This window comes from Lepisma saccharinum, chromosome 5 (assembly GCF_977018435.1).
Source record: "Lepisma saccharinum chromosome 5, izLepSacc3.1, whole genome shotgun sequence".
NCBI classification, from domain to species: Eukaryota; Metazoa; Arthropoda; class Insecta; order Zygentoma; family Lepismatidae; genus Lepisma; species Lepisma saccharinum.
The window spans coordinates 87,138,352-87,155,621 of NC_139233.1; the positions used below are offsets into that span (position 1 = coordinate 87,138,352).

At 38.6% G+C, this 17,270-nt stretch overlaps 1 protein-coding gene across 1 annotated transcript in view; it reads right to left on the reverse strand.

The window, feature by feature from the left end:
- The window catches only part of LOC145987927 (cytochrome P450 4C1-like), a 125,764-nt gene extending 120,479 nt beyond the window's left edge, over positions 1–5,285 (reverse strand). The window contains exon 1 of the mRNA XM_083122746.1: positions 5,051–5,285. Coding sequence (XP_082978872.1) covers positions 5,051–5,252 — 202 coding nt within the window. The 5' untranslated portion in view covers positions 5,253–5,285. The remainder of the gene's footprint in view (positions 1–5,050) is intronic.
- Between the last annotated feature and the right edge of the window lie 11,985 nt (positions 5,286–17,270).

Below are 17,270 nucleotides of genomic sequence, written 5' to 3' on the forward strand. Positions count from 1 at the left end.
GGATTGGTTTCAGAAATTACACAGTTCCGATAAAGGATTAGGGCACTTGGGCTTTATGAAGACCTACAGATACGCCCTTAACAAGTATTATTTACCGGACATGAAAGTATTTCTTCAAAAGGCGTGCCAATCATGTGAGGGATAGTTGGCAAATGAGAAACCAAGGACCGCGAAGCCGGGAGAACTGTTGACACACGTGCCCACACACGCAATGGATACGCTAATTTTCGTTGTATCCGGTCCTCACACAATGACACAGGGTCGCAACAGATACGTCGCAACAGTAGTGGACCAGTGTATCCGCTACGTCATCGCAGACGCCATTCAAGATCAGACGGCGGAGACAATTACATCGTTTTTGCAGCAGAAAGTTTTTTAACACTACGGTCTCCCAAAATGTGTCATGCTTGACTGTCATCCAAGTCACAAGTCAGAATTGCTCAATCAATTGGCTAAGAAATTAAAAATCGAACTTAAGTTCGCAAACGCATACGCGCATAACCAAATTAGTCAAGTTCAACGATTCCACGCGACCATACAATCCATTGTAAAACACTTTGTCAATTCCAAACAAAACAACTGGGACAAGTATTTGCCTAGTGCCATATTAGCGATTAACATAACAGATTATTCATCGATGGGAGTCTCTCCTTTCAAACTCCTTCACGGATACACCCCATGCCTAGAAGTGGATAATGAGATGCACACCCAGGATCTGGTTATATTCAATCAGGATCGTCTAACAGCGCTGGAAGAAGCAAGGAAATTGGCCACTGGGAAACTCTTGAACCGCTTCCAAACAGGCAAAGCGAGGGAAGACCCAACATTTTCAAAACTGAATTTTAAAGTGGGCGAAGAAGTTTTGATATATGACCCGGCAAGAAAGAAAGGGCAAGTGAAAGCTTTTTCGGGTAAATACAAGTTGCCAGTCACCATCACAAAAATACTGACCCCAAATACAGTTGAAGTGGAAGTTACAAATGCTAGGGGACGCACAAGTACAGACGTCATAGCAGTTGAGCGATTTAAACGCTATTATCCGCCCTTGGAAGAACCCGAAATCTCGCCCGAACAGGAGTAAACAGACATCAAACAAAAGGAAAATACACCGAAGAGAAGCGTAAACGTTGCTGTTAAAATAAGCAAACAAGAAAGGGAACCACAATTGACAAAAGGCAACACTTGCGCAACAAGTCATCATTCCCCCCAAAACCACAAAACAAGGCAAAGAATACATCATGATACTTGTGATGTACAAAACATGATCGTTGATGCGGTCATAATCCCAAAAGATGAACGTCTGTCCAATCAAGGTACTCTCGCAAAATCTGTTGCAGAAACAGCAGGCCTGGGTTATAACCAAACCTGCCAAGTAGTGGCTCCATTACCGCATGGAGAGGCGATTCATCTTTCTTCATCTGATCAACAATTCAATGGCATCATACATCTATCCATACCAGAAGAACAAGATCTAGGTAAACTACAGGAAGGATATAACAATGAATTACAATTGGCTTCCGAACTCAAAAAAGGCCTCCCCAATGGCGCAGTGGTAGCGTCGCCGCCTTGTAATCAAGGGGTCCCGGGTTCGATACCCGGTAGAGGCACAAGTGGTTCGGATCCCACTTTAAACTGTAGGTCCAGTCCCGATTAGCCTTACTGTGAATAAAAGTGGACTTAAAACACCAAATCAACCAACCAACCGAACTCAAAATAAACTCCATAGCGCTACCAGCATTAGACACACAAGTTTGTCACAATGCAAGTGACTACGCTGCAAATTTTCAAATTAAATCTGTTAGAAAATATCTACAACAAAATCCTAACCCCGACATGACAATCCATTTTGTTACAAATAATGAAAAAGACACTGAACTTTATAACGACCTTTTAAGAGTATATTTTCCCGGCCAGTTTAGTAACTAATGAACTAACAGCCAAAATAGGAAAGAAAGAAAACATTTTGCTAGATTAAATTCTAATTTGAAATATTTGGAGAATAAACCTGAAAATAAAATTAAACGTAATCCCACACTTCAAATTATCTTCACTCGCTCGAAAGAAAAACAAAAGTCGCTTCATTAGAACTGCAGCCGTGAACTTTCAGAGAGACAGAATAAAAAACTGTCGACTCTAATATTACGTCACCATTCATGTCGTATTACAGAAACACACTGTCAGGGGAAAATAAAATCACTTGACACGGCACCATTCACCGCTTGCTCAGCCGCTATCAGTAAGTCAAGGTTTTTCTAACTATCAACAAAAAACGGCCAACCAAACATTCCTACATTGGGAATACAAAGCAATCCTCCGGCCAACTGAGGGGGCTGGAAGTTCAACAGATACCCTCTAAAAACAACAGACGTCTTGTTATTCTCCAGTGGAAGACATGTTCGGAGTCACATTCATAAAATTAATAGTGAAACAAATAATAATATATTAATATTACCAATGCTACTCGTAAATTATTTTAATATACAGAAAAACTCCACTCTTACTACCCGTAAATCATAAATAGCACCTTAAGACATGCAGGTACAAAACATCATACAGGGCGTCCACTAATCGAATCGCTCAACTTCTCATTCTATGATTGGAGAACCAAGGAAAACGAGATCTCCAAGATCACTCACAGTATGGACCTTCGTACTTCATACCAAAAGTGCTGCCGAAATTCTGGAAAATTTTTCTTCGATTTTTTCCCCGGAGTGGTGGAACGTCACCGGCCATACCCGGAAACCCTATCCTAAGCATTCCCCAACTCCCGAGAGCACTATAAAAGGGGTTAACAACCGGCCTCAGGAGGAGAAACCAACGAGAACGCCAAGGATCCAGATCGGGTCTCGAAGAGCACGACAGTGCCGGACGGTTAATCTCTACAGGGCCGGCCAGACCCGTGGGGTCCAAGCCGGAGCCTGTGCAGAGGCGAGACGCCTCAGGCCAACCAGCGGAACCAGCGCCCAGCCTACCGTTCCAGCATCCAGGCGATCCGGAGATAAGTATCTGCCCCTTTATGGTGCTAATCCTTCACCCCTAACTTCTCCCTCTTAATAATATATTTGAGTGCTTTCCAATCAATAAACTCAGTCACTTAAATATTCAATTAGTGTTTCTTTAATTTAACTGCTCTACCTCTGACTCGTCACCCGTTGATCAACGGGTCCTACCCTCTAAACAGAGGGTGAAATCAGGTGCGACTTAGGTTTTAACGCCCCCAATTGTGTCTCCAGGGACCAGCTCTGGGAGAGAACCTTAGCTCGTAACATTTCGAACAAATTTTGTATTCGATAATATTTAAACATGTTAAAAGTTACATACAGAATTGTCAACATGGTTTCTATCCCTGTAGGTCTACCACAGCAAATTTAGTAAATTTTGTGCAAAATGTTTTCGATGCATTTTACTGTAGATCAATTGTGTATACAATTTATATTGACTTTGCAAAAGCCTTTGATAAAATTATCTACGACATTCTTTTGCGTAAATTATCAAGTTTTGGTTTAACAACTAATTTCTTAAATGTAATGAATTACGAGGAAGGAAACGATATGTATCATACAAAGAATCTACATCTGTTGAGCATATAGTGAATTCAGGTGTTCCCCAAGAATCAAATCTTGGACCCCTGTTATTCAGCTTGTTTGTGAATGATTTACCGTTTCATGTTAAGAACACTAAATATCTTATGTACGCAGACGATACAAAACTATTCAAACAAATTGTCAACAGAGAGGATTCGTTAAACTTCAAGCAGACCTAGATGCCTTATATGAATGGAGTTGTGTGAACGATCTTAGTTTTAAACAAATGTTGTTTCATGCAGTTGACTAATAAGATGTTTACTTCTCAATATACTTACTCTATTTATGAAGTACTTCCACAGGTAGATATAGTTAAAGACCTTGGTGTCCATTTAAATTCTGACCTGACTTTTAAACATGTCTCACATGTGATTAACAACGAGCATAAAACGCTAGGTTTTGTTATAAGAAGTACGAAGAACTTTAGAGATATTGACTGTATTAAATAAGTATAGTAAGAAGTTACCTTGAGTATGCGTCTATTATATGGTCTCCTATTTATAAAAATTTTGAAAGTAGTCTCGATAGAATTCAAAAAAAGTTTCTAAGATATTTATATTTTTAAAATTTAATAGACCACCACAAATGACAACACGCTACCAAGACCTACTTCAGGAATTCAGTTTGGAAATTCTTAGTAATAGGCGAATATTGTTAGATCAATTGTTCCTGAACAAAGCAGTAAACGGCATATTAGATAATAGTTTATTTATTGGACAACTTCAGTTTAATATAAGGAAGAATAATTTACGTTGTAGAAATATTTTCATCCCCAAAAGTTCAAAAACCCAAACATTTAAGAGCTGCCTGATTAATATGATATAATAACCATTTCATAGAATTTTCAATGCCATTCTTAATACATAATAACTGTATTCATACACAAGATTATATGATTTATTATATTTTTTATATTTCAATTATAAACTGTTCTGCATGTCTATACTTAAGTAATGAATACAATTTGTGACTGGATTGCATATGTATCTATTGAAATTGTAGTTGTATTGTAATTCTGTAATTTTGTAATTACTATTCATTATTATTATTGTCATATTATGTACGCCATCTGTCATTGGAGGATATATCTCTGTTTAAGGTAATAATAAATAAATAAAATAAATAAATAATGGTAATAATACGAAATATATAAATTCCTTGTTTATTAATTGTAATTATATTTATATGTATACTGTGATTATTTAGGACACCTGCATTTCAGACTCCCCTCGACCCTCTCCCTAACTCTGCTTGTTTATTTCAGGCAATATACTCAACGTATAAAACTAAAATATCCAGAATATATTCCAAAAAGATTCACTTAGACAAATACATTCTATCGGTAAAAATGAAAATTTTAAGCAGAGACAAGTTAAAGATCATTAAGTGCATTGTGTAATAACGTGTATCAGTTCTTAAGATGTACTTTTAGCACCTAAACAATCAGTCCAATAGTTTTGACTCACCTGTCTTTTTCCCCAGGAAATGAAGTGCGTTTCCCAAAAATAAAACAGGCTTCGGACCAGGAATGCTTTTCCCCAAATACGTCATTCTACTTTTGTAGTATGTGTAGTAGACTATAAAACAGACGACAAAGGATAGCACAAACCACATCACCATATTCCATGCATTAGCATGGGATACCAGTACACCCCACCCCTGATACATTAGAAAAGTTTCACTAAGCTTCAACCACTTGTATGAGAACACTCTCTTCTGAAAGATCTAGGCCAAATAGCAATTGCTATTTTCGTGGCCTTACCTTGAACTATAAAATCAAACTTCGGATGCAGATAATGAGGATATCAAGAAAATAAGAACTTTCGTACTGTTTTTGCCAAGCCAGGGAACTCATCCAAAGTTTTCTTATAATTTTTCGTACTGTTTTTGCCAAGCCATGGAACTCATCCAAAGTTTTCTTATATTTTTTTTCAAGGATCAAAAGAAACTTCCACATATCAACCGTAGAAATTTGTATTTTCCAAAGTTTTTTACTTGAAGTTTAAAGTCCTCCATATGGAAATGCATCAATTGATTTAGGAAAACTCTAATCTCCATCGATGCTTAAAGGTATCAAATTTTCATAAAGATTTCAACTTAGCATCTTTCAATTTACATCGACTCCATGGCGAAATAGTTAACGCAGCGCGATCCGACGCCAGGGGTCCGAGGTTCGTGTCCCGGTACGACATGGATTTTTGTGTTTCTCTGCCCTGCAGTCCTGAATGAAAAAGTAGAAAAATTTAGTCAAACTGATATGATGTTGAGGTGGGAAAAACTGCCGCTTAGGAGCTTACCTTTTTTAAAAAAAGTGCGTTGAGTGGTCGATTTTAGAACTCGCCACCGAAGATCCAATGTTTGAATCCTGGGCTGTGCATGGGTGTTCTTTATGCGTGTCCTTCTATCAATTTCATTTGGTCATCACTCATCATCACCGTTACAATTAGCCAAAATGGCAGAAAAGCGACGTAAAATAACAAAAATTCAAACACAAAATCTGACTTCAGTTGCAGGATATATTCTGCCTGAATGGACAACGGTTATCTAGACAAAATTCTGTTTCCCTGCTGGCCGCTTCGGAGAGAAGGGATTTCAAGTTTGCCGCTTGTTGCCCATACAGGGGGCGTAGCGGTAGACCTTAATCGTTTGTTGTAACGACCCTGCGTGGTCATCACATTTAGCTATCCTGCGTGATAGCCATATTCTTTAATATATAATTATTAATGCTGGAGAAATACCCTGCGAGGCTTACGCTTTTGATTTATCTTTTATCTAATTCTGAGTGCATTGTTGTTAAGCATATATTGGTGTGGAACACACGTTTTGGTTAAAGAAAGCATGCTAAATGCCCTGCGTGGTTTACGCATTCAGTTATCTTTTGTGCAGTAATTGTTGTTTAATATGTAACTTGCATTGTCGAATCTCTTTGTCTTGTAAATTCTTTAATGTAACATGTTTAGTTTAGCACACAAGTGTTAAGTTTATATCGCCACATGCCAGTGGTTTTTACAATGCTAAAGTTGATAATTTATAACGTATGAGTTGCATCTCGTAAATTGAAGGAGTTTGCAACGCTGCAGCCAGCTTAGTTCCGATCTTCTCCACCCGCCTCAGTGCTGCCATCAAACAGTATATAAACAATGCAGCGAGGCTCGGAGCTGAGTCGACTGCCAGATGCCGACTGCGAAAGACCTGGTTCACCTACCGGGATCCAATAGCTTCCTTGAGAAGGAAGGAGGAGAATAAGAAAAGCAGATTACCTACCTACCTACCTGGTCTGCCCCATAAGAGCTTGGTGTGCTACCCTTGGGTCGTGGCGGCCCAAGCCCAAGTTTCCTGGGTGCTTCCAGACCTACCCATTGCACCTTGCCGTCTCTTGCTACTGACTGGACATACCAAGGGACCGAACCGTTCCCTTGTAGTAGCTGGATTGACTCTGCGGCGCCCTTTCAGACCAACACCTTTGTGAAACCGCGGGCCCCTTGGCCCGTCCCTCGCTATTGATTGGACGCTTTCGCATGTTGTCCCCCGACGGCGTGGCACGTGACGACTACCAAGGTTCCTATTGGTTACCTGTACTAAAGTCGTTTTCACGTTCAGAAGACACAACGGCGCTTATGGAGAAACCGAGAAGTGTTGTCAATACAGCGCTAGCTCATGTCGCCGGGAAATGATGACCTTCCTTCACAATGAAGGTGTTACATATTTTGTATATATAATGATAATTATATGTAGTTATTAATATTAATATTATACTGTGAACGTTACAGTTACCCTTTTTACTATGATCCATTGCGATCACTACACACGCGAGTGTAATGCATGAATATGACACTTCAGAAATCACTTAAGGGGGTTCTAAAGCCATGTTAAAGCATAGGCCCAAATTTCAAAGGATGAGCGTACAACTAATATAGATTCGGCAAGGAAGAAATTTTCCGATATAAAAGATTGTTTTATTCACTAGAACATGTGAACCTTATAATTTTGTTACGATTAATGATATTTAAGTAAATAACAGAAAATAAAAGGTCTCCGTCATGTTCAAACTTCTGCGTACAGATGGCGCTGAAGTGGTAGTTTTGTCAATACCGGTGCATTTTATTTATTTTATGACTAGTATGGAAGATTTTGTGGTGAAACAAAGATCACATGTTCTTCCCGCAAGCATCTGAAATACTATGTGAAAAAATGAAAACATTTCGTACCTTCAGAGAGTAGTGCTTATCATTAAAATTTTTGACGTGGCGTTTCGTCGCAATATACTCCGTGGTGCAGATTTTAGCCAACACTGTTGCCGAGATTTCACTATGTGCTTTCTAACGATATGATCAATGCGAGTGCTTCGAAATTGTGAAAGTTAAACCAAGTTACCAGAGAATAATGAATCCAGTAAATGTTGGAAGAAGGAAACATCGGAAAAAAACTGAAAGGTAAGTGTTATATTTAAATGCTTGTTGCTTAATTTATCAAAAGCAAAACGTTTGCAATATGCAAGAGTGATGCAGAATGTATGATTTATTTACATGTTGAGGAAATACCTTCCGATATAATTTCTGTGAGAATATCGCTTCGACGTGTCTACATTTTCAACGCAGCACGCATTTTTCCTTACAAACGAAGTTGATAATTCTTTGCAATTGTAAAATCAGAAGAAAATGTTATTTTAAATTAGGCATAATGCAGATATTACAGTTTTGTGATTATTACTAGAGCATGAAATACCTTGATATAGATTATATTCTGGCATTAAATCGATATTGCACAAAATGCTCTACTATCCTTCCTGTGAGATGAGATTATTTTCGTATTTCACTGGTGCTATTCAAATGTACGTACTTACATCGGAATTTGTATTACAAACCAGTCGTTCATTATCGTTTCACTTTGCCCTTGTACATAGTTGGAACGAGTCGTTTCTGGCCTGTTTTGAACAAGATTTTTCCCCTTGTATATAGAGCTCGCAAGTGTTAAATGCATTAAGTAGGTTAAGCTAAGTTAGGTTGGATTGGAATAGATTTAATGTGAGATCCCCGAATTTTGTGCAAGCTCTGGACAACGTTCTGTTATCTTCTTTCACAGAATCAGGTCAGAAAACCGGTTTTGTAAGCTGTATACAACTTTTCGGTTTTCTCGTTCTTTCATAATTTTGAACGCCTTGTAATGGTAGTGCAGCATTTCCAATAAGTTCAAGCTTTATGTATTTAACGGGTAAAAGTACACCCTAACAGCTAAAAGAGTAAAGTCCTAACAGTCTACCAAACAATAGTTTGCGTGTTTACTGAGAATTTACAAATTAGTATAGATTAGGAAATTTTACTAGTTTACATATTTTACAAGTGCAAAGCCAATAATTTATTTGTGGGTAAGATTGATTATTTTCAGAGAAATCATAATCTGTCCTGACTATGTTACGAATATTTGATTCAATAACCTACTGAAGTCCAAGACATATTTAACATGCACTGTAAATCTGAGCTGATATAGTGAATCAAACCTTTAATAATTCTGTTATAACAGGACCACTACGTTAACAATTATGGTGTAGTTTAGATCAATTATATTCACATCCACTTACACAACATCTCTAAGTTGTTTTCATTTTATTATTAACTCAACTTGTCTCAGGTTGTAACATAGTAATGAAAATGTTTTTGTTTTTTTCATCTTTGTTAAGTCCATAGTCTCATACACCATATTAACAATATTTTTATTTGCTCCTCTTGCAGATGAACATTTGAGAATCCATTTGATATGTCTTCTAAGAATACCTTGAAATTTGTAAAAAGGACAACAGATTTGACAAACAATGGCAACCCAATACCGTGGAAGTTTCTGGATATGCTTCTATGGAATCAAAATCGTCTTTGTGGATTGTTCGACCTGTACACAATTTGCAGATACATGGTTGAATGGTATTGGTTTACAAGATATCAAGAGTCCAAAATATACTCAAGAAATTATGTTGCAAGACTTCTTAATATCTGGTTGCAAGTAGTCAGCAATTGGGAACGGTATATTAGAGAAACTGAAAATAATGGGAATGGTATAACGTGTGTGTCTTGTCTGTCAATTTATAGCACATATATAGTTATAGTTATATTCCTTGAAATTTTTGCTAGTTCCAATTTTTAAGGGTATTTGCCCATCATTGCTTTCTGAGTGGGATGATGATTACAAGACAGCAAGAAGGATACGTATCTATGAAAGAACGACATAATGTTTTGCAGGATGAGCAAGAAGGAGAATGAAGTTACATTGAAACAAAAATGTTAATGTAAATTTATACGTATATCCCGAATATATAGTTTTGTAGTCCTTTCATGCAATGATTTTGGAATGATTTGAATTTTATTATAATAGTAATTATTACTATATTGTATCTTATAAAACTTCTCTCACAATTCTTATCTGAGTAATGCTGAACTCTAAGATATCAACAGTGTTTGGAAAGTTACTTTTCAAAAGTAATTCAAAGTTAATCACTTGAGAAATTAATTCAGTTATAATTACTGTTGCTTTAAAAGGTATCTAATTTAGTTACTATTACAATAATTGTAATTATTTCTTTATTCTAGATTAGCTGTATATTTTAAGACATGGTTCAGAACATGAAATGCAAGCGCACTATTAATTTCATCACAGATGACCACCAACAACTTGGCATTAAGTTTCATATATAATTATAACTGCTGGTCTCCGTGTTGGAGTGGTTAGAACAGCGAGTTACGACGCTAGGAGTATCTGGTTCGAATCCCGGCATGGATATTCTTTGTATGTGATCCTTCATGAGTTTCATCATATTATCACTCGTTCTCATCTTTGCGATTAGACAAAAATGGCAGAAAAGCGTAGTAAAATAAACTAAATCAATCAACCATATAATTATAACTAAGTTAATATATTTTATATGTAAATACAGAGGCAATAAAATCCGCATCTTTTACTTAAAGATGAAAAAATAATATTTTATTGTATTTTTGTTGAGCAAACAATATATTATTCAGAATTACTGTTGAACTGTGGTATACCAATGAGGATTGTTGGAGATTATATAGCCTTATCTCGAAATTATTCTAATTAAAATACGCTTGGAAGAGATAAATTCTGGTTCTTGGCAATAAATAAGATTGTTCTCATGATCTCAAGATTTCAATCCATTGTTTCAGGCGAGGACATGATTCAACAAATTGTAAAAATGGAACAAAAGAAAATTCCTTTCAATGCGAGAAACATAGTAATTGTACACTTCTGTTCAGATCAATTGGTACATACTTCAACTGTTCGACCCTATAAAGAGTGACACTTTATGTGAACAGGATTGTACAACAAACTTTCAATTTAGTTACTATTTAGGTGGAAAAAAAAACTGAATTTCAGGTACTAATTTAATAAAGTAAGTAGTTTACAGTTACTGTTACACGAAAATGTTACTGTTACTTCCAAAGACAGCTGCAGAACAAACCAGTATAATTCGTGAAGAACTGTGAAACAGGACTTTGGACATTGTGCGAAGGCAACTTGTGTAAAATTGTACTTAAGTATTATGCAACGAACAAAAAATCACTCTGCTTCTCGTTTACCTTTATTGCCGGTTTTCAAATAAAAGCCTGCCCGATGGCGTAGTGGTAACGTCGTCGCCTTGTACTCAAGAGGTTCGATACATTGTGGAGGTGCATTACACAGTGGTTCGGATCCCACTTTAAACTGTAGGTCCAGTCCTGATTATCCTAATTGTGCATAAAAAGGACTTAAAACATCAGTTCAAGGTTTTCAAAAAAATAATTTTCTTACAGTATAGAAATTTGAGCTTTAATTTACATTGTAACACTGTTAAGCCTTGTTTCCATGTTAATAAAACATTAAAATGCTGACCAAGGAAAACTTTTATAGTATAAAAAATATGCATAAAAACCTAACGTTTCCACCCTCAATTGTGAATATTCGTCTGAAGAAGACCCTCTTAGAGGGTGGAAACGTTACGTTTTTATGTATATATTTTTTTATAAGTATAAAAAGTCATGATTTTAATGGTTTTTTTTAATTTCCATCTTCATTTTTCTTCCAATATTGCGAATAAGAACTTTTGCAGGTATTAATATACCCGAAACTATTATAAACTAACAGATTATTTGGTCTTATCGTCATCCTGAGAAAATGGAACACTTTTTTGTATCAATTGGAATTCTGCAAGAAAAATACATGAAGAAACTGAAATTTACGGCCTTGTGGAAAAATTAACATTACTACTTTTAAGCATTTTTCAATAATGTTTATAATTGAAAAAATTGAAAATGTGTTTTATCTTTAATTTTATTTTACTAATACAGGGTGCAGAAAATGGCGTTTCAACAATGAAAGCACGGTGCGTTGCGTTGCGTTCTACCCAAGAATATTTTGAACGGTCGCTCCATACACAAGAAAAGAACTTCCCTGGAGGAAACGAACGAAAACAAGTCCCTGCGCAAGTAGTGACGCGAGACGGCTCTACCAATGAACACGTGAGAGGGAACGGGATTGCGCGGAACGGCGGAAAGCTGTTGTAGTTACCAGCTTTCGCATCATCGTGTACTGCTTCGCTCTGCCCACTCGACCCCCCCGTTCTCTGTCGCTTATGTGCAACCTTGCTGCAGCAGAGATAGTCGGGACAGAGTATAAAGTCTCCAATCAATGGTAGAAAGTACTGTCATACAAAATGAAGTGTACAGTCAACGCAGGCACGTATCCAGAAATTCCTTTCGAGGGGGCAGAACAATATATTTTTAAGGGGTATAGATATAAACTCACAAGTGTGTGTTTAAGGCCAGTGGTGCCCTTTGGTGGCAAAACGGGGGGGGCAAGGAAAGTTTACTTTCTCTCGGTAGACAAGGCCTAGCATTAAGAGGCCATAGTGCGGAGGCAAAAAAATGGGAAACAACTGTCCCCTAAATAGTAGCCACCGTTTAAGGCTGCCATTTTTATCACGTGTTTGTCCGTTTCTTCTCATCAGGCATCAAAACATCTTTGGTGTCTGAGTGTTTTCACGAAGCTGTTACACAATGGATGGACAATCCACTCGACAATGCGAGATTCAAACTGGGGGTTGTGAACTGGACGCACACAGTTTTCGAATATTTCTCCCTGATTCGAGCCTGAACACCACTAATGTGTCTTGTCTTCCCATGTTTGCAGCTCTTTTAAAAGCTGAAACCCACCAAATTGTACATATTCAGGCCTAAGCACTCGCAAGTGTTCGAAATTGTCCGTCACAGCTTCCGCAGTTTTGTCATATATCGGCACGAAACAAAGGACGTCTTCTCGAATACAGCTGGATCGAGAAAGAATTAATGCACAGTGAAAACCCTTCCGTTCCCAACACATCTAATGTTTCGTCTTCCAATATGATAAAATACTCACTCATTTATCTCCAGTGGCGTGCCCAAGGGAGTTGGTGTTGGGGGGGTCATAACCCTCCTTTGGCCAAGTATTTCTAAAACCAATGAAGGTATAAAGAAGAGAAAGATGGTAAAATGAGTACTGACTACCGAAAAGAGTATACTTACCCCCCCCCCACTTCAAAAATCCTGGGTATGCCAGTATAGCAACGGCACGACATACCAGAGACCCTGGTTCGGGTCCTGGCAGAGCCTGAAAATTCCGCTAAAATATCTACATATGCAACATCTTCCTGCTTTCTCTTCTTGACATTCATAAAATTTTCGGCTGTCCCTTTGTAGTAGTTAAGTGTTTGAGTATGTGTCAAACCCAGTTGGCTTAAATAAAAGTCCTTTTTATCCCATGAAAGTCTCGGACTGCATACACGAAATTTGGCCCGGGCACAAATGAAATTACAGTTGATCTGTGCAACGTTGTGACAGTCAGATTTTCCGTCATTATTATTATTATTATCATTATTATTCATGTATGTAGCGGTAAAAAGACGTGTTGATTCAAAGTGTTGAGTGTTTTAATTTGTAAGATTACATATTTGATTTTTGCCAAGCCGACGGGAGGAACGAGACGTTCGCGTGTGTTAAGGGCGAGCACCTGAAGGGTCACGCTATGCGTCTAAAGCTTAGGAAATTCGACCGTAATGACAAACATTTAAATATCTCGGTTTCCAACGGTCAGATTCATGTGAAACTTATACCAGCGCAGCGGCATGTGTGCAAGGACGGATGTGTGGAGTTTCGTCACGATCAAGCGACAATTACGGACGCCAGATCAAATCGGTTCTAATTGATCAGTTTGTGGACAGCGATTGCAATTGAGCTATGGGCGACAGCCAGGCGGAAGCTTAATCCGCACAAGTAAACTTCGGACACGGTCCGTCCTAGTTTAGAGACAATAGAGCGTGGTGGAATAACCTCTCCGGAAGCGTCACTCCAACGTGCGCCTAGCGTCCTTTTTCAAAATCCAAATAAAACGAAGGACATGGTTTTTCGTTACACAGTCTTACCGCGATCCTTGTAGCGAGAGCCGCTCCTTGCTACCTCTCCATATACAGTTTTGCCGCGATTCTTGGAACGAGAGCACCTTCGTGCTACCTTTCGTGTACAGTGGACTTTGTTGTGTTGTGCGAACACCAGTGTGTGTGATAGGCAGTAAGTCTACACGAGTGCGCCTACCTCAACCGCTGGGGGAAGTTGAAGCGAAACCGTGTTTCCGTGATTAGCTTACGCCATTTATAATTTTTGAGAAACGAGGAACACCGGAAACTATGGCGGGCTAGATGAAGAAGAGAGATGAGGGCGTTACGTCGATTCGCCCGATGTCAGAAGAAACTACGCCGATGATGCCTATCCGCCGCCATGGAGAGAGAGAGAACGTCGAACGCCGCCCTATTGATACGCCGACGATGCCTACCATCCGCCACGTTGACGCCCCGACGACGCCTACCAGCCGCGACAGAGAGACGTAGAGAGAGATGTTGACGCCCCGACGACGCCGACGACGCCTACAACGACCGCTCAGATGCGACGTCCGAACCGCGCCATACCACGGAGATCCACCGATCCCGAGAGGAAGAGGAGCCGGGGAACTAGGTGTTTGAACCCTTTTTGCATCTTCATCGTCACGACCAAGGAAACCTTTCGCGTGGATACTATGTGTTTTCAATCGCCCATAAAGACGCCAGGATGCACCCCGGAAGCTGAGAGATGGTAAAGTATTCATCTGTATGAACCTTAACACGTGACGGCCCGATTGATTTAGAGAACGCCCTTGAAATTCGTCGACATTTTGAAAACGCCCACTCAACTCGAACTTCATACCAAACTCCCGTCGCGCTTGTCATTTGTAATCTATTCGTCTCAGGTCAATTTTTCTTATTCCTTGTGATATTTTTTTATGATCTTAAATTCATTGTTGTTTGTGCTCCTTTGTATTTGTTTAAAGTGCGTACTATTAGAGTAAAGCGCCGCCCGCTTAACTGCATATTCTACTTGAGGTTTGTTCATTTTTATGTGTCAGCGCTGTGTCGCTGCTAGCTATGTCCGGTCGCATATGTGATTATTTGTTAAAGTATTTGCCTGGTAATGTGAATTGCTCGTCGCGGCGAAGTGTTTAAGTCCCGCCCGCTAGAGAGTATATGTTTGCGCCACTCAACGGAGGTTATTTGTTATGTTTGGAACCACGTGAGGTCTTGTAAAAGGAAAACGTCCGCCCACGTGAATGTAATTGCCGTTGAGACGCCTTTGTTTATACTGGTCAAGTAATGTATGGTCACCGCGCCGACTAGTTTCTTTTTTAAAAAAACAAAAGGTGAACTTAAGTAAGGGCTGGCTAGGATTTAAGTAGCACTGGAGCAAAATCACAAATGACCTGATTAGACAAAAAGTAAGATAAAATTAATTGAGAATGCAATAATTAGGGCTTGTCGTCATAAAACCTGTACATTTCTTGTGTCGATGACCCCATGAGGATTGAATCTGAGAGAGAATGTGAGAGTGCAAGTGTGGGGACCTGTAATAAATCCATTTTTGTTGGTTATGAATAGAATATACTTTATATTTTCATGTTAATTTTGGGCTATATCATTTTCGTATACATGTCGCTACCCGTGATTTTCAGGTATGCAGCTAGCCGCTTCCCGGCCACAGGTAAAGAGGTGGTATGTCTTTGTTTTTATTCGATATGGCTTATTACTATGCACTGTTGGTCACCGGTTCCTACACACGAACTTATCCTGGACCGTAACGCTATTTCGCTTGCCCGAGGGAGATTTTGCCGCCTCTATCTAGGTAGTGGTAGCATTTGTTTTCCCGGGCAAGGGAGGGCGTAACATACAACTTATTTATGTCTTAATAAACCGCCCCAATATCCGGTACTCGTGAAATGTTCACTTTAGAGACCTTCGATCTCTTCGGCTCATGCCTCGAACTAGCACTACACTGAGGCTCCTAGTCGGCAATATTTTCAACTTTGGACACGAACTGGAACAGTAGACTTCCGTAGTTTACAGGAAATTGCTTCACTAGTCCTTTTCATTTTCGAATTACTAACAGATTCTGTTGCACTGATCAACCGGGAAATTGAAGCCGGGTATTTATTTATGTCTTCATTATATTCTAGAATGTTCCGCAGATAAAACCTTTCGTTAATGTTACCAGTAGTTCGACTCCACCTCTTATTTAAGAATGTTTCCTTTTCCGCTTTCCAAAGAATACATAATACAAAGAATCGTCCTATTCGTGGCAGGCTTTGTTGTGCAGCTTCTAAATGATGACAAATCTTTACACAATGATCGCGCTCGCTGCGACAACAACAATGAAAGCGTAATAAAAGTTTACGTGCAATATTGTCAACAAACGGGTTATAGAACATTCTCCGTCTTGCCTTGATAATTACGCTCCTTAAATTATCGTCACATTATTCAAGAAGCCAAAACACTAATTTATCCAGTGTAAACTGATAGATTTCATGCGGGAGCTCGACCCCCTGATCTCCACCTTGGATACGTGCTATTATCAATAACAGGGTTATAGAACATTCTCCCTCTTGCCTCGATAATTATTTCTCTCAATCGTCACATTATTCAAGAAGCCAAAAACCTAATTTTATCAAGTGTAAACTGAAAGATTTCCCTGGGGAGGGGCTCGACCTCCCTGATCCCCATCTTGGATATATGCTATTATTAATAAAAAGGTTATAGAAAATTTTCTGTCTTGCCTAGATAATTATTACTCTCCTCAAATTATCGTCACATTATTCAAGAAGCCAAAAACCTACTTTATCTAGTGTAAACTGAAATATTTCCTGAGGGTGGGCTCGACCCCCCTTATCCCCACCTTGGATACGTGCTTTTATCAATTACAGGGTTATAGAAAAATTTACCTTGCCTCGATAATTATTTATCTTCTTAAATTTTCGTCACATTATTTTATTTCACACACACAAGAAACCAAAAAGACCCATTTTATCACGTGTAAACCGAAAACTTTGAGGGGGGGGGGCTCGAGGCCCCCTGGATACGTGCCTGAGTCAACGCAGCATTTGCTTCAAACGAATTCACATAATGTTTTCAATTATTTCAATTACTGTCCTCACTTGGCCCGTTTCGTGTTTGAATTAACTACACTTATAATTGTATTTTCTTCTCTGCGTTCTAAATATTAAAAAAATACTTAATATAAAACAACGGATTTTATATTAATATCTCGACTATTACTACCTTCCACTGATGATATATTGCTTATTTCTGTAAGA